At 42.7% G+C, this 25,288-nt stretch overlaps 1 protein-coding gene and 1 pseudogene across 1 annotated transcript; both read right to left on the reverse strand.

Moving 5' to 3' along the window:
* Positions 1-5,664: 5,664 nt before the first annotated feature.
* LOC132005841 (KRAB domain-containing protein 5-like) lies at positions 5,665-8,980 on the reverse strand. Its single transcript, XM_059383355.1, has 3 exons — positions 8,957-8,980; positions 6,256-6,382; positions 5,665-5,774 (listed from the first exon to the last, which is right to left on the reverse strand). The coding sequence occupies exons 1-3, from the start codon at positions 8,978-8,980 to the stop codon at positions 5,665-5,667; spliced, it is 261 nt and encodes an 86-aa protein (XP_059239338.1).
* Positions 8,981-17,786: 8,806 nt separating this feature from the next.
* Positions 17,787-18,343, reverse strand: LOC132005842 (zinc finger protein 626-like; annotated as a pseudogene).
* Positions 18,344-25,288: the final 6,945 nt, after the last annotated feature.

The raw sequence follows: 25,288 nt of genomic DNA on the forward strand, positions 1-25,288 counted from the left end.
CCCTCTATGCTTGTGATCATGCTACTGTTGTGACATATACTTAGACAACTCACACACTACATACATAAGACACATTTTCTTTTTTCATAAATTAATCTGACTCTAACGAAGTCTATCTTGGCTTCCTTCTTTTCCATCTCTGCTTTCTCTCAATACTCTCCTTGAGCTTTCTGGGATCACCCCAAACACACCTCTGGTTCCATTCTTGTATAAAGGCAATATAATTAGAATGAATGGGCACTTATATAAATATTTCATCAACTAAGTTATGACATGCACACGAGACATCGATACATGCCAAGTATTATATTGGGATGGAATCCAGCATTTTCACTGTCAATCTGTAGATGATGATTTTTACTGTTAGACCATAAATAATTGCAGGCTTAAGGAGCTCATCAACATTCAATTTGCATGCAGCATAAAATCCCTGAACATTGGGCGCCTGGGTGGCTCGGGGGTTAAAGCCTCTGCCTTCGGCTCAGGTCATGATCCCAGGGTCCTGAGATGGAGCCCTGCATCGGGCTCTCTGCTCAGCAGGGAGTTTGCTTCATCCTCTCTCTCTGCCTGCCTCTCTGCCAACTTGTGATCTCTGTCTGTTAAATAAATAAAATGTAAAAAAATAAAATAAAATAAAAGTCTTAAAAAAAAATAAAATCCCTGAGCATTAAGATTAAGGATACTCTAAATTTTAGCATCTTTTTAAAAAACAGGTTCGGTGCAGGGGTGCCTAGGTGGCTCAGTGGGTTCGGCCTCTACCTTTGGCTCGGGTCGTGGTCCCAGGGTCCTGGGATGGAGCCCCACATCCCGCTTTGTGCTCGGCAGGGAGCCTGCTTCCTCCTCTCTCTCTGCATGCCTCTCTGCCTACTTGTGTTCTTTGTTTGTCAAATAAGTAATTAAAATCTTTTAGAAAAAAATAAATAAATAAATAAATAAATAATAAAAAATATAAAAAACAGGTTCGGTGCAAAATGTGACTACCTTTTGCTCAGATGCTGAGAACCAGTTCACAGAACAAGAGTCATTTGCAAACATCTCTATGTCCACTTGTGCTACACTTGCACATTTCAACTTAGACTGGCTCCTATGACAGAGTTTTTTGGTCCACGGCATGCTGGGAGTAGGTTTTGGGGAGGATGGCCTTTCCTGAATGAACATGAAGAGGCATCAGTTCAAATTTCTTAAGTGGAACCAGACTTACACGGTCTCCCTTGCTGCCTTCAACATGGACTGATGCCTGGTGTGTCTATGGTGGGGGGAGCAGGTATCTTGGGGCCATGAGAGAGCTCATATGAACAGAATGTCTAGGGAGGACCATATCACAGAAGAGAAATAAAAGATGAGAGTGCACTCTGTGTGTCTGAGCCATTCTATCAGGCCTGAGTACCTATCTACTCACTGTATACATAACACAAAATACACATCTTCTTTTCTATGCATACACATCAGTCTTTTCTTTTTTATTAATTTTTTTCCAACTTTTTAAAAAATATTTTATTTATTTATTTGACAGAGAGAGAGATCACAAGTAGGTAGAGAGGCAGGCAAAGAGAGAGGGGGATGCAGGCTCCCTGCCAAGCAGGGAGCCCAATCTGGGGCTCCATCCCAGGACTCTGAGATCATGACCTGAGTTAAAGGCAGAGGCTTAACCCACTGAGCCACCCAGATGCCCCACACATCAGTCTTTTCTTGGTAGACCTGACCACAAAGTAACAGGTATTGAAAAATGCATTATTATCCCTCAGTTGGTCCAATGTTAAATGTGAAGATAACATGTACTTAATCTGATTAGTTTCTACAACCGATGTAAGTCCTCTTTCCGCTCAGGTTAGGAGGACTGTAGGGACAGCATGGGCTGTGAAACAACACAGGGACAGCTAGCCCCCAAATTGGGTAGGCTGTCTGAAGCAGAAATGGTCACTGCTGATGATTCCATTATCACCAAGGAATTAACAAATCTGTGAAGAAAGCATCTTACTTCTCTGAATCCTAGAAAATCCCCACCATTCTCAAGTCCCCATCTCTGTCACATTTGCTCATCACAAGTAGCTTCCTAAAGCCTTGCAGTGACCAAAGGAAGCTCCCTACAGAACTTGCCCACATCAAGAATTCTCCATATTTGGTGTTTTGTAGGACTTCTCTTCCTCTCAAACTAGGTCATCATCATGTTTTATCTGTCCTCACAACTCTCTCAGTGCCAAGTGTCTAAATCAATCCTGTGGCCCACTGATGGTGTTTTCCAAAGCTTCCAATGAAGTGGTAATGACAATGTATTTAAATCTGAGATATGGCCTCAAATTATCTTGTTACCAATGATTTACTAATAAACTAGAAAATTCCCTGGTACTTCTAAGGAGCTACAAGAGCCTGTGTGACTTGGGGGAGGAAAGAGGAGTGACGATGGGGCCTCCATAGCATAGAAAGGAAGGTCAGCTCTGATGCCTACACATCACCAGAATGGAGATAAGGAGACAGAAGAACTGGAGATGATTTGGAAAGGAAACGAGAAAAATTTACATTTCTAAATTCAGTCAGTAGCACAGCCTTGTTCAAGGGTCCTCTCCCACATGAAGAATTCATGCCAAAGCAATAGCCTAGACGTGTTTCATCTCTTACCCTAAGCTACATCATCACTCCTTTTCCCCCCCATTTTTTAAAACACTTTATTCATTTATTTGACAGAAAGGGAGAGGGTGAGAGCACAAGCAGAGGGAGTGACAGGTAAAGGGAGAAGCAGGCTCCCTGCTGAGCAAGGAGCCCAATACCGGACTCGATTTTGGGACACTGGGATCATGATCTGAGTGGAAGACAGAGGCTTAACCCACTGAGCCACCCAAGCGTTCTGAAGTCTCTACATTTTCACCTAATCAAACTGTTACAGTGAAGAGAGCAACCTGGATGACATCACTTCCAAGAAAGGAAGGTAACTTCTCCAATCACAAAGGAAAGAGTGAATGTTATCAATTAAACTACATGGAATATCATGTGCTACCTGGAGAATTACTCCCATGTGCACATTAAATTCTGAACACCAAGTCATTTCATGCAAACTGTTTGTAAAATCCTTGAGATTTTAAGATTATGCAGATTGAAAGAAGAGAAGAAGAGTGGATCCTACACGAGTTAACCCAGGTACACAAGATAGGATTTACATGCGGAGAGTCTCAAACCAAGATACTTGAGATTTAGGAATTATCTAAGTTCCGTACTATTCCTAAAATGAATATATAATACTTTTGCTTGCTAGGAAATCATCAATTTTGAAACCTGGAAATGTGCTCCCCAAAGCCAATATTTCTTTCCCTTCTGAAGACACAGGTGCAATACACACATCTATGTGGTTTCTCCTAGTTGGTGCTGTTACTCAAAAATCTATTTTTAGGGAGCCTGTGTGGCTCAGTGGATTAACCCTCTGCATCTGACTCGGGTGATGATATCAGGGTCTTGGGATCCAGCCCTGCGTCAGGCTCTCTGTTCAGCGGGGAGACTGCTTCCCTCTCTCTCTCTGCCTGACTCTCTCCCTACTTGTGATCTCTCTCTCTCTGTCAAATTAATAAATAAAATCTTTAAAAAAATTACTTTCAGTTCAAGAAAGTGTTTCTCTCATGCAAGGAAAATATAAATTCACCAATAGATGATGAAATGAATTCTATTATTATGACAAATCCACAGACATGATACAACATACACTGACCACTGACCAATGAACTACGCAAGAGGAGTAACATAGTATGTATGCATAATATTGATAAAGACCAACGCATAATTTTTTGGCAAAGGGCCTAAAAGTGATTTAGACTTGAGGAAAACTCACATTGTCTTAAAATCTATTGAGTTAAAAATTGTCACCCTATAATAAAACACATTGTCTTAAAATCTACTGAGTTAAAAATTGTCATCCTGTAATAAAACACACAGGTAAAAAGGAAATCCAGACGACTTGGTGATATGGGAAGTCCAAGACAAAAAGAAGCACATGATTATGGAATTGCAAAGCCAGAGTGTGTCCAAATTTAATACAAAACATTTTACATAAAAAAGGATGAGTTATTTAAAAGAAAAACCACCGTGTAACCGTATTTTTAATCTGTGACTGTGACCCCATAAAAAACAAGCACTGGAATTATTGGTATGTCTTCACAGACAGTCAAATTGCAATGAAAAATCATTAATATCAACCAGAAAAACATATAATGAAAAATTTTACCAATAAGGACTTATAAGACATTAAAAGTATATCATGTTATTAAAAAAGTCCTCTTTTGATGCAGAATGTATAATTCATTCTGTAGAACAGTAAGCAAAAGCCTTTCATTTCCAGATGAGCAATACCCCCAACACTCTAAAATATACTGACAAAGACTTTACATAAGTATTTGGATAAATTCACATATATTCTGAAGAGAGGAGAACAAAAATCTAATGCCTGACCTTCTCTGATATAAAACTACATTTATAAACAGAAGATTTTCTTAAACATGGGGAATGTACTAATTATCTACCTCATTTCTTTTAAAGCACATGCCCATGTCCTATCAGGATTTGGGATCTAAAGAAACATCAGAAATGAATCTCGGGGCACCTGGGTGGCTCAGTGGGTTAAGCCTCTGCCTTTGGCTCAGGTCATGATCTCAGGGTTGTGGGATCAAGCCCTGCATAGGGCTCTCTGCTAGGTGGGGAGCCTTCTTCCTCCTCTCTCTGCCTATGTGTGATCTCTGTCTGCCAAAGAAATAAATAAAGTCTTATTAAAAAAAAGAAAAAAAGAAATGAACATCAACTACAACTAATTAAAAAATAAAAACAAACATGGTAAAGTCACAATAACTTTATACAAAATGAAATTATGAAATGATGTAATTATTAATAAATAAGGCAACAACTGAGACTGTATTATTGGCTACAAATGTTGAGTTCCAAATGTTCTGGCCCTCCCCATGGCATTATTTAGGTATGAATTCTAGGAAACAAACAGATACATTACTTCACCACTGAGGAATTGAATACAGAGTGGAAACATTTCTACTATTAGTTCATACAAAACTTACCTGGAAGGGGAGATACCAGGATCAAGTTCATATGAAGCAAAACCAACTTTTTTGAAGGGGAGTAAAGGATTAGACCTTGTCATTTCAGGGAGGTACTTTCTGATCTGATAATGTTACTAAGTCTCAATTTTGTATAATTCAGATTAAAGCCTCCATAAATTGGAAAGCATAAATCAGAAAATATGGGATCTCTGTCTCCAGTGCTCCCAGCATTTCTGCACCAAATCCCATTATGCCCACCACTACCCTCACATGCATCTCACATGAGACAAAACAGAATTTACAGAGGGCTCAACACTAAGGTTTTTAGAAATAGGGTGACTACCCTGGGTCCCTCATGGCAATGGAGAAGCTCTCAGCTCATGGAGGCCTTTCCACTCCCAGGGCAGTTGCCTGGCCCTCACTGTGGATGCAGTGGAGCAGCACTTGAGCTGAAGGAGAATCCCTAGAGAATGTAACAACCTGATAATCTTGGATAGCAGATGTCCCTCAGTGACAAGGACACTAGCACCACCAGGCTTCCTAAACAAATCTCCATTCAAGGAAATTGACTCAAACCACACTTTAAGGTCCATCATCCTCCTTCACATTTGGACGTCACTTCTGTCACCCGCTTCATTCATTCCCACCTACCTGGATGGATGACAACTGTCTCCTTTCTTATCACATCCCAGAGCTGCTGCTTTTGTTCTAAAAAGGAGACAAAGTCTGGCTTGGATATAATGAGGCCTGTTTTTTATTAAAAAATAAAGTGAGTATCACTAGAGATTCTTTCAATCACAGTTGTGTTCAGTAGAGAAGAGAGGAAACTGCAGAATTCTAGAAAAACATTTCCCACATCCTGTTGCCCAACAGACCCTTTAAAACACACAGGAGGTACTTCCAAAGTTCAAATCCTGACCTCCACTTCCAGGTACCACCTACACAACAGTGGGTGGAAACTGGAGTAGAAGACGTGGGCAGCACCATTTTATGCCACTCAGTGTTTAGAATGACCAGGAATCTACAGAAGTGATGAAGAAGATGAAACTAGAGCTGAAAAGGACACATCAGGAAGATTTCTCTCTCCATCTACAAATCCCAACTTATTTCCCTTTTTGCCTGGACCTGAATTCCAGTCACTCACACAGGAATCTTCCAAGACACAGTCTTCACAGGAAGGAACAAAACCCAGAGTGGGATTTGGAAATCTGGAAGGACTTATTCTCACCCAAGAAGACAAGGTGTCCATAATTCTCTAACATCACATCCCTGTACAGTTGCCGCTGAGTGTGGGTCAGGCATCCCCACTCCTCCTCAGAGAATTCTATGGCCACATCCCTGAAGGTCAGCTGTCCCTGCAATAAATACCACAGTCACCAAGTGGCCACTGAAAGAGTTCACGATGGTCCCCAAGATGATAGGAGTTAATGTGATTAGCCAGACCCAAGACTTGACCTTCTCCAGGTACCTGTTTCTACCCTCTAACCTCTGTCCCATATTTTTCTTACCCTCGTGTTTCCACCTTATCTTTTACCTCATTCAACACCCCCCCACACACAATCTCTGGCAAAACAAACGGAAACTATCCAACAAAAGTACAAACTGTCTTGAGGAAGAGCTGAGGCGGCCCAGTTTGAGCTTAAGTCCAGACTCACACCTAAGCAGATGCACCAAGGAGTAACCTATGGAGTGATCTATAGAGTTCCCTTTATTTTAGTATTAAAATCTCCACCCAAAGAGGAACTCAAAAATCATGTAACTAACATACAGAGTATGTACAGAAGTGGTTTGTGTTTTGTTTTGTTTTTTTTTCTTTAAGACTTTATTATTTGAGGGGAGCCTGGGTGGCTCAGTGGGTTAAAGCCTCTGCCTTCTACTCAGGACATAATCCCAGGGTCCTGGAATCGAGCCCCACATGGGGCTCTATGCTCAGCGGGGAGCCTAATTCCTCCTCTCTCTCTGCCTGCCTCTCTGCCTACTTGTGATCTCTGTCAAATAAATAAATAAACTCTTAAAAAAAAAAGATTTTGTTATTTGAGGGTGTGTGGGTGGCTCAGTGGGTTAAGCCAATGCCTTTGGCTCAGGTCATGATCTCAGGGTCCTGGGATAGAGTCCCGCATAGGGACTCATCTCAGTAGGGGGCCTGCTTCCCTTCCCCCTCTCTCTGCCTGCCTCTCTGTCTACTTGTGATCTCTATCAAATAAGTAAATAAAATCTTAAAAATAAAAGATTTTATTATTTGACAGAGAGAGACAATGAGAGAGGAAACACAAGCAGGGGGAGTGGGAGAGGAAGAAGCAGGCTCCCCATGGAGCAGGCCCCTGGGATCGTAACCAGACACGAAGGAAGATGCTTAATGACTGAGGCCCCCAGAGGCCTGAGAAGTTTTTTCTTGAGACTCTTGTGTCACCTTTTGCCCAGCTCTACACAAGACCAGACTCCACTTTCTGAACATCCACCCTAACCCCAAGTAACAGGAAATCAGTCCCCCTTGCTCTGTCAGTGTCTTATTTGGAACTTATTCCCTGTGACGCACCCCGCCTTTTTTTTTTTTTTAAGGCAAGTCAAGTTTCCACTGTGTGACCACCATCACCCCATCCCTGTGTACTTTCTGTGACTCACCAAGCAGTGAACCCATGTTAGTCCCATTTTATTAGGACAACTTGTTCTGCCCTCAAGACTATCCTCCTTTGTACAGGAAGATAATTATTAACTCAGTAAGAGGCGCTAATGTATTCTCTGGCTTTGAGGTAAGAGGACCCACAAAATCAGTATAATACTGTGTGTTCATCCAAAACAACTTGTTAAACGAAGGCATCAACAGAGGCATACACATTTTTTATACCGTGTTAACATCATACAGTGTAAGTAGTGTCTGCTTCTTAGGTGGGATGTTTTAGTGGGTTACAAACATACTTATTAAATTCTAAGAGGGCAGGGGAAATCTTACATACATGCAAATTCTGTTCTGGAGTACTGGGTTGGAATGCGAGTCTGCATTTCTAAGAGAGCAATAGCCCAACTCCCAAGGGATACGCTTTGGAGTAACAAAGAGGTAGAACTCTGAGGAGGAATTCTTGGAGGACTTGGAACAGAAATGTGTGTTTGTTTGTTTAAACTGGTTTTCATTTTTTTTTTTTTTTATTTGAGAGAGAGAGAGAGGGAGAAGGAGAGCGTGCTCACACAAGAAATAACAAGGCTGGGGGAAGAATAGAGGGCCGGTAGCAAAGGGAGAGGGATAAGCAGACTCCCACCTGAGCAGGGAACCCAACACAGGGCTCCATCCCAGGACTCATGGCACCATGACCCAAGCCAAAGTTGGACAGTTCACTGACTGAGCCACCCACGCATGCCTGAGTGGGTTTTATACCAATTATAGATTCTACTGGCAAAGCAAGAAAGACAACAATCCTTTCTCACCATTTCCTAGTTTCTAGAGAGCTCCTAACACTTGTTCATAAATTAAGGGAAAATGCATAATAACCATCTCAGAAAACAAATACATTATTCAAACATCCAGTGACATGCAAGGGATCAAGATTTCACCAAGGTGTTGTGACCTAGAGTCACTAAAATGACACAGAGGTCATTATGCAGAGAGACCCTAAAGCAGTGTTCATAGCAGGGGTCAAACCAGAGAAGAACGAGGGAAACAAGAACTGATTCACCCAGCACGGATCTGCCATTGTACATTCAAGGACACACCCAGACATTTAGAAAGTGGTTACCCCCAAAGGAAAAGAGACAGAATAGAAACTTTTCATGTCGACTATTTTAAGAAACATTTTCAGAGACGATACATAAATCTTTTTCCCCATGATTTATGTCTTTTATTCACATTGTCAACACAAACACACAGAATGACAGAAAGAGAACAGCTCTTATTTCTGAGTCTACTAGGATGAGGGATAGAAGCAAATAATGTTCACCTGGATCCCAGAAGTCTGACCCATGGTCTCTATGGTCTCTATGGATGGCTCGAGAACCATCAAATAAAGGCAAACTGCTGCATTCCAGTTAGATCTTGTGACTGCCTGTACATTGCAGCTAAAATTAATACAGAACTCATTAGCACCAGAGAAATCTTGCAAAAGTAGTACAAGTACACATTCGAAGAAAGTGATGATCTTACACTCCCTGCACACCCCCACAAAATCTAAGCAGAGAACCACCAGGTTCATCACCACCTGGCCAGAAATCAAGAGCACAATGCTTAACCCACTGAGCCAACCAGGCGCCCCTGTTTTTCACATTTTAAGGAGCAAGACTCACTCCCTGGGATTAACCTGCAAACTCTCTGAGTGATTCTGGATCTCCTATCCATCCTGTTTATACATTTTCTTAACCCTGGGATGCACAGAGCTGATAAAGCATTCCCATGGGACATAAATGAAAATGCTTTCCTCCGCTGATGTCCCAAGGAAATATTTTCAATACATACCGGACTTTACTTAATTCAAAGTGACAACGGTTGGTGCCCTATTGGAAGGCAGGTTCTAAGAAGGATCTGGGATACTGGGGAGAAGGGTTCTAAAGACCTAACTTTGAGTATTATTTCTGAAAAGGTTTTAAAAATAGGTACAAATATAAGGAAGAAACATCAGAGCTACAGAAATCAAGATTCGTAATTTCTAAACACGAGGAATTTCCGGAGAAAAGAATGACGTGACCTGTGAACTGGGACTCATGACTTACGGAGCACCCAGCCATTTCTGCTCTTGCATCGTTCTTTAGATTTCTTTCTCACAAGGTTTCTGCGGAGAAATCACAGCTTTGTCACAGAACTGCTTTTAACATCGCCAATGGAGACTCTTCACCTGAAAATGGCTCAGCTACCGGCAGGATCCTAAAATGCAGAAAAGGCCCAAATTCCTAGCCTTTGGGTCAGGAGCTAGTCAGAAACCGTGAGTTCCTGCTGGGAGGGCAATCCCTGCCTTTTCCTTCTCTGCTTTCAGGGGCGTCTCCCCTCCCACAGAGCCCACAACTTTGGCTTCAGTGTAGGAAGCCTGTTCTCCACGGACCTAACCCTGCAGACTCGTGGAGTGAATGAGCAGGAGGCTGGCTGAGGACAAAGCAAAAGCTGGCGCCTTGCACCCCCCCTTCACCTGCTCCCCTCCATGTGTGTGGCATTCCTCAGGCACCCCTGACCGCCATAAAACGATAAATAGTTAACTTGCAGAGATCACAGTCATGCAAGGTAGGAGTCTCCCCTGGTTTGCAAATATCCTTGAGATTTACAACAAAGAAATTACCTTATCAATAGCCCTAATGTCACCCTCCCCTCCATGAAAAACCGAAGGAGGCGGAGGTAGAAGGAAAAGTAAATACTTTCAAACCTAAATCTCATTAACAGGAATGCTTGATAGCAGGAATGTAACATTCCACCAGGAGACTCCCAATTGTGTTCAAACTATCAATCAATAAGCTCAGCCCCACCCGAAACTTGTTTGTATCTGTCTATAAAAATCCTGCACCAGACCCAGCTCTGGACCTCTAGGCGTTATCGGCAACGAGCGGCGCAGAGGTCCAGGTTCGAACCTGCAATAAACGACCCTTGCTGATTGGCTTTGACTCACGTCTCTGGTGGTCTTTTAAGGTGGGGGTAATACTCTATTGGCATTTCAGGAGCAGAAACCCTCTTAACCCTCCAGAAGCCAAAGCCCCCTCTCCACTAGTAAAATAAGCCGAATAACCTCGTGCTCACCTCCGGCCTCACTGAGAATCACCTGGAGCCCGTAATTAACACAACAATGTTGTCTCCACCCAAACCGACAGACAGACTGAGAGGGAGGCCAACAGATCGGATCCTTTTAAATCTTCCAGCCTGATCCTATAGGGAAGCATCTGGGAGGACACCATGCAAAGCAGGGGAACCAAGGCTGGGGCTGGGAGCACAGTTTGAGCCCTGCCTTCTCCAGGACCACAGTTTCTGGAGACTTCCTCCTTCTCCTTCCATCTGGACCCAACTTTCCCATAGAAATGCAAATGTCTCTTTCAAAGTAAACACAGGATTTCAGAGTTTTTCCTTTATCTGCTGTTTCTTTAAAATACCAGTCTGTAATAATCTTTAGACCAAGGAGACACATTTTAGGGTGACAAATTGCTCCCCCTCCATTAGGTAAATGTTTATTTCCATAACTACCTGCCACACAATTTTCCAAAGTGGATGTATGTTTTTACCCTCCAATCAGTAATATGATAATTCTCTTTTTTTCTTTTCTTTCTTTTTTTTTTTTTATATGACAGATTCCAAGTAGGCAGAGAGAGAGGAGGAAGCAGGCTCCCCAGTGAGCAGAGAGCCTGATGCAGAGCTTGATCGCAGGACCCTGGGATCATGACCTGAGCTTAAGGCAGAGGCTTCACCCACAGAGCCACCCAGGCACCCCCAATATGAGAATTCTAATTCTTAGCATTCTCACTGAAATTTGGTGCTATACTTTTTATTTTACTCATTCTAGAAAATATTAAGTGCTTTCTCAACTGTAAAATAGGAAAAGGTCTTACTACAGTTGTCCTGATGCCTGAAAAGGAAACCACTTAAAAACATCAAGTTGAATAAATATCCAAACGGCTGCATCAATGTTTCAGCGAACTCCAGGACGAGCTAAGCAACTTTCTTTCCCTCTCTTCGGTAAACCTCCCCCCTTCTCATCTCATCCCCTCATTTCAGGAAGCTGGTTCCACCCTGACAGCATGGTCAACGTGGCTGGCAGCACAGACACAATTCCTCTGGAAATCGGCCATTATCCAGCATCTCCCTACAAAACCTTGGCCCCTTCTTCTGGGTGGGCTGCAGTTTTCATGGCCCCGACCTGCTGAGGCCTCCTTGGCTGGCAAAGCAATGAAGCTCTGGCTGCCCTCAATCTTCAGCTCTGTGTTCTGTTCTGGGGCTTGTTAGGTCCCCCCAAGAATGGGTCCATGATTAAACGTGTGAGACTGATATAAAGCCAAGGTCAAGCAAAGCTTTATTCTGCCCCAAGCATCAAGAATCAGACCGAACGTTCAGGGACACACCTCTTACAAGAGAGGGCAAACTTTCTCTGTTGCACAGACTGACTTTTAAGGGCAAAGGCCATGCGGTTGGGCCTGGCCATGCACAGGTGGCCAATGAAACTGTAACACACAGAGAAAGCTGCACAGTCATGCTAGGTGACCAATTGAATGACAATTTACCTTAGACATTTGTGCCAGCCTATCACCTTGCTCAGAATTGGCACCCAAAAGGTGCCCAAAGGGCAGGGCCCATACTCCTTGGTAACTAGGAATAAAGTAGGCATCACCCACTGATCGGATGTCTCCACCTGGCCTGACCCACCCTTGTATCTGGGCTTTGTGACCTAGGGCTGGTTTCTGGGACTTGTTTTTAAGTAAGTCGCCTGGGGAAAGGGGAGCAGGGACAGTTTAAGGGTTAAACAACAAGGTTATTGTTTAACCTTAACGGAAGGCTCTTGCTAAATAGGTCCTTACAGGCTGAAGTGTGGTCAGTTCACACAACGGAATGAATGTGAGGACAGGAAAATTTGTTTTTCTTACTCCATTCTCCATTCCTTGGTTTGCTGAATACTTAAAATGAGGTAAGACAGATTCATGAGAAAAAAATAATAATTTCTTAATTATGAGAGCCTGAAAGACATGAGGCTCAAAGATGAAATCGACATCGAATAATGCATTGCCGTCCAGGTAGACAACTCTTGAGGATGTAAAAAGTTAATCTTTGGTGTTAGCAGTCTTTCTGATCAAGGTCCTCCATCCAATCATTCTTGGTTTGTATCACAAAGAAGGTAATTTATACCCTCCTGTTTTTGCATACTTGGTACTTTTGGTACCTGCGGGAAGCAGGGCACAGAAGAGAACCCAGAAGAGCCCCAGGGCAGGAGTTGGGACTCCTTAGCTCCCTAGGTCGTCCATCTTGGAACACAGGTTTTCCTTATCACTACAGGACAGTTTTCTTCCTCACTTTACACATGTCCTAGTGATTTACAAGAAGCTTTCTTATCTATCTATAGCCTAACTTCCAGAGACCCATTAACTCAGTTTCCTGAGGCCCTAACATCACCCTCCCCTCCACAAAATTGAGGGAGGCTGAGGCAGAAGGAAAGGTACGTAAAATTAAATTTCTTCTAAACCTGAAACCAAACCACAAGGATGTGTGATAGAAGAATACAACAGTCCTCTAGGAAGGTGGCAACTGTCTTCATATCCTTAGCTCACTGGAGGGAAAAACAGCCTTTGCTTGACAATAACCAGGTCCCCATTCTCTTTTGAGTCTTCTTTCCCATATGACAGTCTTTCTGGACACCCCGTTTGTCCTCAACTCCCCAGCTCCCAATTATATAATCAGTGACATATCAGGAAAATGAGCAGCTCTTTCTGCCTAGGGGTCCTGTCCCGGTGCTTTAAGAAACCACCGATTTACACCAAAGACATCTCAAGAATTCTTTCTTGGTCATCAGCTCCGGATTCCACCCCACTGAACCACGCCTATATTTCAAAAACCCCGGCAAGTTCCATATTGCTTATTGGTGGATGGACAGAGTCATGAGAGCCTTTAAGAATGTAGCAACCAGCACTTATCAGCACTTGCTAGATCCTTATCCTAACTATGCAGGCTGTAAGTCAGACTTCTGGACTAAAAGTGAGTGTTTTGTTTCTATGTCTCATCTTTTCACCAAGTAACAATTTTCTGTCATTAGGTTACTTTTTTGTAGCTCCAAGTTTTCTTTGGATTCCACTTCATTTGCACATAGTATTAGTTACAGCAGGAGAATTTCTATTCTCCACTTACATACAACACCCAGCAGTCATCACGGTTTGCTACTTAACCCATCACCCATTGCATCCACCCCTCCCACCCACTCCCTATCCAACCACCTTTAGGTTGTTCTCCACAGTTAAGAGTCTGTCCTGTGGGGGCACCCGGGTGGCTCAGTCACTGAGCATCTGCCTTCAGCTCAGGTCATTATCCCAGGGTCCTGGGATCAAGACCTACATTGGGCTCCTTGCTCTGTGGGAAGCCTACTGCTCCCTCTCCCCCTGCTTGCATTTCCTGTCAAATAAAATCTTTTTAATATTTTATTTATTTATCTGACAGAGAGACATCACAAGTAGGCAGGGAGGCAGACAGAGAGAAGGGGAAGGAAAAAGCGAAATCCTTATTGAATATGGTGCTTTCAGTTTGCGGAATAGAGAAATAAGGCATCTGACTGGGAAGATCTCATGGAAAATAACATGGCATGTGATGAAACCAGAGATATTTGTTACTTGAATTGTATTGTAACCTCATTTTGGTGAGGACTAGTCCTCTTCTGGTTATAAGTCACAGACTCTGAGAGGGTATGTGGTTCTGCTTCTGTTTGTGTGCCTGAAGTTGTTTTGTGGCCAGCAATGGAAATCAGTGTTTCTGACTTGCAACACTTGGATGGACTGTTTTCAGGCAGATATGCTCACTACCTCTCACTGCTGAACTGATTCTCTAACAAATCTGTGCCACATAAAGATGCAGAGCCTAGAACTATGCCTACTACCATGCTGAGGAAAGGGAGGAAGTTACCACACAGCAGTGGAGCATCTTCCCTGAAGGATCACCCAACCACAGTGGATCTGACCTTGACTGGGATGATCTAAATAGGAAATGATGAAGCGACCACAGCACATGCCTTGCTGATCTGGCCTATTCCACTGTCCAGAAGGCTTCTTCATCTCAAACATCTATTCTACCATATGACATCCTAAAGCTGTCCACATGATTGCATTATCCAACACCCTCCTCCATCCCTTGTCATGGATCTAGGCAGGAAAGTACAGTCATCACTGACATTGAACAGCATTAGTCCTCAGGAAGACACAGGAGGTCGATCAAATCATAAGGATAAAGCAGGACCTCCCCAATCCTGAAAAACCCACATATGCCATTTCCTTTCCCAATTACATGTATTCATCAGATGATACCAGCAAGAGCTGCCTGTGCCTTTGCAGTGACTTAAAGGGTCTATCCCCACGTGGGAAAGAGTTCCTCACATTTCCTTTCAATAGGTACTGTCGTTCTCTCGAAGGATGGTGCCTTCCTCAAATTTTACTTAGATTCACATCCCACATCATTCATGTTAGAATTAATACCCATCGGCTTTCCATCTGTCTAATCTCAATGAAGCATTTTCTGAGGACACTCTCTCTATAGCACAAGCAAAACAGAATGGTTGTGGTACCTACGTAGCTGGAAAGAAAAATTAGGGTTGGGGCGCCTGGGTGGCTCAGTGGGTTAAAGCCTCTGCCTTCGGCTCGGGTCATGATCCCAGCGTTCTGGGTTCGAGCCCCACATCAGGCTCTCTGCTCAGCAGGGAGCCTGCTTCCTCCTCTCTCTCTGCCTGCCTCTCTGCTTACTTGTGGTCTCTGTCTGTCAAATAAATAAATAAAATCTTTAAAAAAAAAAAGAAAAATTAGGGTGAATACAACTGGAGATCTGGAGATATCTTCTACATCTAGGGAGTCACTAGAGAAACTCTGGACACTTCTCCTCTACATACTAATTCTTCATCTTGAATATTTTCTGTATTTTCCCTGGGCTACCACATGACTCCTATTGGGATAGATTTCTCTTTCTTATGTGTGTATCTATGACACACATAGCATGGTCATATGTGCATGTGTATACCTCGTAGACACATCAAAATACCACTCAGTGTAGGACATGGGGCACATGCTTTCATTTGGGGCCATGGTGCAGTGCTAGAGAGTCCCAAGTCTAAGTCCAGAATATGCCATTCCAATTAAAACATATTTAGGGAAGGCCTGGGGGAGGGGGCGTCTTCTCGATGGGTTATAGGAGGGAAGGCATTGCAAAAAATAGAGATGGGGGATCCTGGGTGGTTCAGTGGGTTAAAGCCTCTGATTTCAGCTCAGGTCATGATCCCAGGGTCCTGGAATGGAGTCCCACATCAGGCTCTATACTCAGCATGCTTCCCTTCCTCTCTCTGCCTATTGTGACCTCTGTGAAATAAATAAATAAAATCTTTTTAAAAATCTTAAAAAAGTAAAAAGGAAAGGAATAGGGATGCTGGCTCATAAGGATGGAGTGCAGATCTCATATGAGATGTTCCACTATCCTGTCACTCTGCACTGTGCTGACTGAGGAATGCACTCGTGAGAAGGGTTACTGTCACTGCAAGTCCCCTGCAAACCTGCTGGCTACACAAAATCAATGCCAAGTAGCAGCATCATGGAGTACGTGAGCTAAAACACCAACAATACCTCTATGCTACATGCCACAGTAATACACCCACAATACTATCATCATATTCACAAAGAGGAGAAAATCATAGCATAGACTAGGGAAAAAACAATCACATATCCCTTAACCCTTCAGAGCACTGGGAAAATGGATTCCTAAGTAAGTTGTTTTACCAGTACCAAACAGGTGATTGATTCCATCATTTACCTGCAACTTTCTTCAATGAGAGAGATTAACAATGTAGGTAGGATAACACCTCATTCATGACACACCCATATCAATACATGAAAAACCACTAGGTTTTATTAATGAAAATATATTAAGTTTACACATACACTAAGTTATGCATTTCAAATCCAGTCTATCTTCACTGTTTGAAATACAGAATACACATGTGCAAAACCGTTCAAGTGTTGTTGGAAGGATGTGGAATACCTACTTCCCAAAATTTCAATACTGAGGTACATTCCTAAGAAATGTGTATGTTCAGTGGTATGGCACTGTATGGAAGAGTTAGCTACCCTCCTTCAGGCACCTGTCACGGTTTCCTCATTTAACCACATCAATTCATACTCTCTAATGATTGTGCTTACAAAGAAGCATCGCTAGTGTACTGCCTGCCACCTCCTTTTTCTTAAAGAACAATTAGTAAAACCTTCTATTTCTAATATTGAGAAAGTTCTTTACTTTAAAACATGGAGCAGTATATGTTCTGAACACCTACTTCATGGTAACCTACATCAATGTTGTAACCATAAGCATCTCCATGGTGATTTTCCTCATATGTTGTATATTATACGGTCCTACATCTTCCATGGAAAATTAGGCATGTGTGTGTCCCACTTAATGTAACAGGGCACTTAGTATCTTTGATGGAGCAACAGTCAGCCACATGGTCTTCCAGATTCAGTAGGAATAAAGGGATTCTTGGTAGAGATTTCAGAGTAAAATAAAACTGTTTGTCACAAATCTCAAATAAGGTCAATGTAAAAAATGTTAAAAAATATATTGAAATTAAACACACATAAAAGCCTATCTACTAAATCTGTTAAAACAGGATAGTATATACATTTTTTAAGTGTTTGATTTTTCCTTGTAGTAACTATTTTCAGAGTAATGTCTGAATTGAGTTCCTTCATTTGTTACATTTATTGGCATTTAAGTTCAAATAGAAAGTCATCTAAATATTTATGTCCTTAAATTTACTTTATTTAATGCACTCTCCGATGTTTGCTCCGGTGTATATTAAAATGAAGGTCTTTCCACATTCATTAGTTCCAAGGGTTTAAATCTAGAAAGCATTTTGTGATATTCAATAAATACTGAATTCCAGAAAAGGTGTGTCTTGTCCACTTTCTTTATATTTTACTGTTCTTCTGCTACATGTAACTATGATTTGAAGTAAGTTGGGAGTTCCACTGAGACATCGGACACATTCTATGTATACAGTTACTCTCCTATATAAAATCTCTGACATGAAGTAAATGAAGAAAAGACCATAGATGTTTTTACACATACATTAGGTCTGTAGATTACTCTCCTCTTATGAATTTGGCGATGTCGAGTAAGATTTGAGGGCCACATAAAGGTCTTGCCACATTCTTCACATTCGCAAGGTTTCTCTCCAGTATGAATTCGGTGATGTGCAGTAAGTCTTGAGCTGTCATGAAAGGCCTTGCCACATTTGTTACATTGGTAAGGCTTCTCTCCAGTGTGAATTCGATGATGTTTAGTAAGGGATGTGACCCACATATAGGCCTTTCCACAGTCGTTACATTTGTAAGGTTTTTCTCCAGTGTGAATTTGGTGATGTTTCATAATATCTGAGGGCATCTTAAAGGCCTTGCCACACTGTTTACATTTGTAAGGTTTCTCTCCAGTATGAACTCGGTGATGCTGAAGAACCCCTGAGCTCTGCTTAAAGGCCTTTTCACATTCTTGACATTGGTAAGGTTTCTCTCCAGTTATGAATTCTGTAATGTTGGGTAAGCACTGAGCTCTGGTTAAAGGTCTTGCCACATTCATGACATTGGTAAGGTTTCTGTCCTGTATGAAGTCTGCGATGTTGAGTAAAGTCTGTAGGGCGCATAAAGGCCTTGCCACATTCTTTTTTTTTTTTTAAAGATTTTATTTATTTGACAGACAGAGATCACAAGTAGGCAGAGAGGCAGGCAGAGAGAGAAGGAGGAAAAGCAGGCTCCCTGCTGAGCAGAGAGCCCGATGCAGAGCTCTATCCCAGGACCCTGAGATCATGACCTGAGACGAAGGCAGCGGCTTAACCCACTGAGCCACCCAGGCGCCCGCCTTGCCACATTCTTGACCTTGGTAAGGTTTCTATCCAGTATGGACTCAGTGACATCGAGTAACGTCTGAACGCCACTTAAAAGCCTTACCACATATGTGACATTGGTAACGTTTCTCTCCAGTATGAGTTTGGTGACTTCCAGTAAGGGTGGAGGGCAATGTAGATGCTTTCACACCTTTTGCCCATTTGTACTGTTTCACTCCAGTATGGGTTGGCTTATGTCCCTTTACTGATGAAGGGTCCTTAAAAGGTTTACCACATTCCTTGCATTTACATATTCTGCATATTTTCTCTCCAGAATGCATTCACGGGAACTGAGATAATGTCGAGTGGCAGTCAAAGGATTTACAACATTCCTTAAAAATACAAGTTTTCTCACGCTTAGGAATTGTCTTGTTTTTGTTTGGTCTTGATGACTGCCTAAACACGGTCCCTGGTTTATTACATGTGAATGGGCTTTTTCCCTCATAAATTCTCTGATGATTAGCAACACTGGAGAACTGGTTAAGAGCTTTCCCACATTCATTATCCTTGAGAGGACTGTGTACTGAAGGTAGTATACTGAGGTTAGAGCTTGGATGAAAGCCTTCCCCACATTTATCACATTCATAATGGTTCTCCACAAACCTATTCCTGACACATCTGTGAACATGGGAGCCCTGGTTCAATGTTTTCTCAGATTCAGTGCACTGAGCAATTCTGTCTCCAGTGAGAAGCCTCTGGTCATACTGTAGGGTTGACTCCTTGGTGAAGCCCCTGTAGAATGGATCCCACTGAGCACTTTGTTTTTCATTTCTGAATCTCTGATTTAAGGTCAGGCCAGTCCTATCTTCCAAATGGCTCAAATCATTATTCTCAGCATGGACTAGGTTACTTTCCAGATGTGTCAAGTGGTCTGTCCATAAATCGCTATGATGGAATATCTGATCGGAGCGTATGCTGACAGAAACACACTGCTCTGCAGAAACAGTTGACTTCAAAAGGGAGGATTTCCACAGATATTTATATCTTATACCATTTGGGGCAGTGAGATTCTCATGAAAGGCAGTTGACTTGGTTTGGATTTGTCTTCTCTGAAATCTTTGATGCCCATCACTCTCCCCATCATTGTCCCAGTCTCTATGTAAGTGTAAAATCTCAACAGCATTATGTTTGTATCTGTGAATTGATGGGTTTTGGAAAGAACCTTGTACGCTCTGCTTTAGCAGGAAACTCTGAGTGTCATGTGAAGATACAGCTGAAAGATACCAAATAAAAGTAAAACCATTGCACTTACTGCATTTGGAAAAATATACTGAAAACTTCTAATATAGAAGCATCAAGTTAATCAGACAATGTCAGAAAGATGGCTGAGAAGGAGTCATCAGGACTTCATTTCTCCATGGACACACAACATGGCACACAACGTACTGAGCACTGAGCATAGAGAATTCTGTGGTATGGTCATGGTGTAGCACAAAACAATTTCCTATAACTCTAACAATCAGGAAAAGGGTAACATGAGCTCAAAATTAGCAGAACGGTGGATATTGAAACAGAAAACTGAAATGAACCAACTCTAGTACAGTAAAAATAGAAACGTATCAACCACAGGAAGAGTTGTTTGTCAGAAAAGATCAACAACATTGACAGCCCATGAACTAAATAGAGAATAAAGAAAAGTACAACTAAAACGAGATGTGAAAAAGCAAAAGGAGAGCATAACTGACTGTAGGAATCAAATAAGAGGCAACAGTGGATTATCAGGGACCACAAACTCTCACCAAAAGATGAGTATGAATGTAAAAAATAAATAAATAAATAAATAAGATTTAAAAAATAAAGAATTTAGACTCCAGCATTCAGGAAAAAAGAAAAAAAAAAAAAACGAAAAACTGATCTACAATCACAAACCAGAATGAAAGAGGAATAAAAGAAAAAATCCAACAAACAAAAATTGTGTGCCAGATGAATTCACTGGATTCAAACAGACACTGACAGAGAAAGGACTGCAAAAAAAAAAAAAAAAAAAAAAGCCATGTTACATGCCGCTGCCCCTCGGAACAATTTGGTACTTAAACTGTAATCCCTGGAGGATTTTACTAGTTGCCAAACACATTTAGATATGGCCTTAAGAAATACATACACTGGTAACAGGTCTTTGGGGAGAAGGATGATATACGACCGTGAAGCTGGGCAGCTGGGGATGCCCGGCTCACTGAGAGCGGAACGCTGCTCCTTCAGAGGCCGGGCAGCCCGGAATGCCCGGTCAGCTCAGGGTGGACCGAAAACCGGCTGCTTCCCTTTTTCATTGTTGCTCCTTTCTCTTCCCAGAAGTGCTCGTTGTTAGTTAGATGAGTCCTTTGAATGTGCTTGGTTAACTATAAACCTTACCCTCCTCCTCGCCTACCTGCAAGACGTGACTTTGACCTTCATCAATCCTTCTATTGGCTATTGTTTTCTATCCAATAAAAGTGAGACTGTGGAGTTGCTCGTGGAAGCAGTCCTTTTCGACCGTTGTCCCCTGCTCCCAGTCTCTTGCAGCTGACTTGTTTGTGCCTAATTCTTCTTCCGTCACTGGCTGGAAGCAGCAGTTTCATTCTTTTCCCTCCTTTCATTCCGATTCAGTATTTTCCATTATTTTGCCTTTTATGTGACAAAGTCGTTCTTCTGCTTCTTCTAGCCTTGTCTTAACATCAAGTCTGTTTCTAATCTAGCTTATTGCATTGTTCACCTATGTTTGATTTTTTTTTATTGAGCATTTTTTTTCTTTGAAGATTTTATTTATTTGACAGACAGAGATCACAAGCAGGAAGAGAGGCAGGCAGAGAGAGAAGGGGAAGCAGGGCCCCCGCTGAGCAGAGAGCTGGACGCAGGGCTCGATCCCAGGACTCTGGGATCACAACCGGAGCCGAAGGCAGAGGCTTTAACCCACTGAGTCACCCAGGTGCCCCTATGTTTGAGTTTTTAAAAAGACATATACTGGGGGATGGGGTCCCTAAGAGTTCGGGTGGGAGCTAGAGAGAGATGGAATCACATGCAGGCATCACACTGAGTACAGAGACTGACTTGAGTCTGGATTCCAGGACCATGAGATCCTGGGGCTTAATGGAGTGAGCCACCCAGACACACAACTTTTTTTTTTTTTTTTTTAACTCATCCCTGTGGTAAAGTTCTCACTATTCTTTTCTCAACTCCTTGAGTATCCTTATGATTGCTGCCTTAAATTCTCCATCAAGCTCCTTACTAGTATTTCCATTGCTTCTCTGGCCCTGGGCCTACCTGCTGGTTTTGTTTGGGATAAATCCTTTCATCTTGGATTTTTTCAAACTCTCTAACTTTCTCTGTCCATTAGAAAACTCAACAATGTCTACTTCTGTATCCTTCAGGCCAGTGGTCTGCAGGGGCACTCCTTGCCTGCTACAGGCAGTTTGGTCCCTGGCCTGAACATGGCCAGTTAGAACTAGGTGAGCTCTGCCCCGCTTGTGAAAGGAGACTGGATGTCAACTCCACCGGGACTGCTGCCCTGCGGAATCCTTGCTCAGGTGATGCGATCTGGGCAGGGGCTGACCTTGCTGAGCCTGAGACAAGCCTCACTGAGAAGGGCAGTCCCCTCAGATCACAGGGGTTGGGGCCTGGTGCAAACAAAGTAGCCAGCCAGTGTCCTCACTGAGCGGGGCTCTGCTTTATGCTACAGGATGGGAGAGGGAAATAGTTTCATCCAACTCCCATGTTCTGGGAGCCACATGTCACTGAGTGTTTCCTCTCAGGAATGTGCTCCTAGACAACGGAATACTCTCCTGACTGCATGCCCCAGGTGACCTCCAGATGGCTGTTTCCATGCTGTGAGCCCCCAGGCTGTTTGCCAGCATTCTCTGTAGGAGCACCTCAGTGCCCTCCTGGCTCTATCCCATCCAAACCTGCTGACCATTAAACTCCAGGCTTTAAGATGTGCTAGTTCCAAGAATTCAGAAAATTCGGCCCTTCTCCCTCTCCAAACCAATGGCTTTGGGAAGCCTCCTTAGGCATCCCCTGAGTGCTCCTCTGTCATGACACCTACTGCACAGCCGGGGCTCCTTTCCAGCCACAGTGCTATACTCCTCTCCTCCCTAAACCATGTCTCCACACTACCTCCATCTTCCACGTGGCCTCTTCTCTCCCTTCACATGAGAGTCTGTCCTGTCTCTCCTCAGCCCAATGTCTGGGGCATTCAGGAGGACCTGACAGTTGCCTGGTGGTGCTCATGACAGGATACACGAGTCTAGGATCATCCTGCTCCACAGCCGTTGCTTCCTGTGGTGAATCCTTATTGTTTTCATCCTCTAACAACTCATGTGGATTTTAGAAAGTTGGTACACAAACCAAAACATAAAAGTTAGTTTTGTTTCTACACAACAAAGAGCAATTCCCAAAACAGGATCATACATTAAGAGCAACAAACCACCCAACCCAAATTCACCACGGCCACCGTATTCATGGAAACAACTCCCTCCTTGACAACAAATGCAGTTGCAATCTGCTTTCGGCTGCAACGTTGGATTTTGTAGCTTGGATCCCACTGCATCCGTGGCCTTTATCAATTTCAAGTTTCCCCTGCATCTGTACTAGTACCCATGTCTTCAGGCTATAGGATCACTTGTTTCAACTTAAGCTTCCTCCTGAAAATTTACTTTGTGTAAAATGAGTACAGTTATTAAAGTTGGTTGCACTTTCTGGTCTTCCCAAAAGAATCCACTTACACAGAAAAGCCATCCTGACATGTGTGGCCATTATTACACACTCCGTAATGGTGAGACATGAGAGAGACTATAGGGAAATAGCCTTAGGAAGCTCTCATAGAAAATGACTGTTCTTCCATGTACCGCCTGGGCTGCTCAGTCTATGAGGACCACAGGCTCTTCTTCATCTACGAATTTACTTCTTCACACTGCTGGGCAGATGCTTGTCTTTCCCCTGCTCTCTCCCTTCTACCACTATGCACCTTTATCTCCACTGTGGTACAGATCAGTTTGCTTTCCTAGGACTTTATCGTACTACTAATACTTAGGATTAGCTTATTTTGCACAGTATGTTTACTTTCTTTGCCTGCACCCTCTTAACACACTACTTTAACCTATAAAGGCATATGCTTCTCGGTATCTATCTTGCTTTCTTTTAAATGTTCCATTAGTTCAGGTGTACAACATGGGGACTGGACCTCTCTATAGGTTCTATTCTGCTCACTACCAAGTAGCTACCATCTGGCACCATAAAATGCTGTCATTATACCACTAAACGAGTTCCCTATATTCTGTTATCCCCATGACTCATTATTCCACAACTGGAAGCATGTGCTTCCCATTCCCATTCCCTCATGCTGCCCATCATCCTTCTCCATTCCACACCAGTAACAGTCAGGTTACTCCTTATATTTATGGGTCTGTTTCTGCTTCTTTCATTGTGTCTTGTCATTTGTGACAACGTGGTTTGAACCACGAAGTATTATGCAATGTCAAGGAACTCAGACGAGGACAAATACCATATATATTCACTTAAGTGTACAGTCAAAACAACAACGTAAATGAACAAACAAGAAACATACTCATGAATATCTATTATGTTTTGAATAAAGTCCATGGATAATCCCAAGAATATGAAAAGCCCAAGATGACACACATTCTAAACTGTGACCAGGTGGCCTGTAACCATTTCCCAATCGTGGCAGACGACAAGAGGTTCCCAGGTCAAAGTCTAAGCATCTTATGACTCATGACTCAGCAAACATCATAAATGTCTTCATCACACTAATTCCACTGGCCAGCTGCGCACCCACAACTGATACTGGGAGACGCTGCACATGAGGTGGGTTTGAGTCACTTCTGTGAGACTCTGAGCATAGGAAACCCTAGTATCATCAAGGAACATCCAATGTATCTACCCAGTCCTTTGTCACAGAAAGAAACATCTGTTTTCCTGTACAATAAACTCATCTGTCCTCTACCCAAGAGCCAAATGCGTTCACTATATTCTCAAGCTTTTTTATACACAAACATGTGGAATGACAAGTATTACTAAAACATCAACCAAGGAAATGCTCGCGCAGATCATGACATCATCACATGACCTCAAGGAATAGTGACAAGACTATATAAGGCACATTTATGAATGTATGATTTGGGGCAGATATTCACCAACAGCAACCAATACATATTCCTTCATGATCTTTTGCTGCTCACCTGGCAGTAATATACAGTCACATGCAGGGGAGATCACAAAGTCAATGTACCTGGAAGGTTTGACTTTAAGATGCTTTCAACAATTAGCCATAGGGCCATTTGTGAAGGTCTGGAAAACCCCCAAGATGCACACTGTGCCACCAGGGACACATCGCTGGCCACTCTATCAACCTAACAAAGAAGTGTGCATCCAACATCATGGCAGAAATCTTTCACCCAAAAGCTGTCAGTGTGGGTCAGACTCCATTACAGGCAATGTCCAATGAGTTGCCTATGCTCCCCTGTCTGGCAATAAAAGCTGTAGAACTTCTCCTACCTCCAGTGAAGTAAAGAGAGACAATGGTACAACATCTATCAGGTTGCCATGATTGCAGGGACAGCCTGCAACACAAAGATTATGACAACTGCCCAGCTCCTGGAGGCATGTCTGCTATGGGAAAAGAGGAATAATCATTGATCTGAGCACAGAGGCCCATCAAAGATCGTTGACATCACAACTGACATTTGGTATGTGGTCCTGGGAGACTGCTAACAC

Source organism: Mustela nigripes, chromosome 17, assembly GCF_022355385.1.
Source record: "Mustela nigripes isolate SB6536 chromosome 17, MUSNIG.SB6536, whole genome shotgun sequence".
Classification (NCBI taxonomy): domain Eukaryota; kingdom Metazoa; phylum Chordata; class Mammalia; order Carnivora; family Mustelidae; genus Mustela; species Mustela nigripes.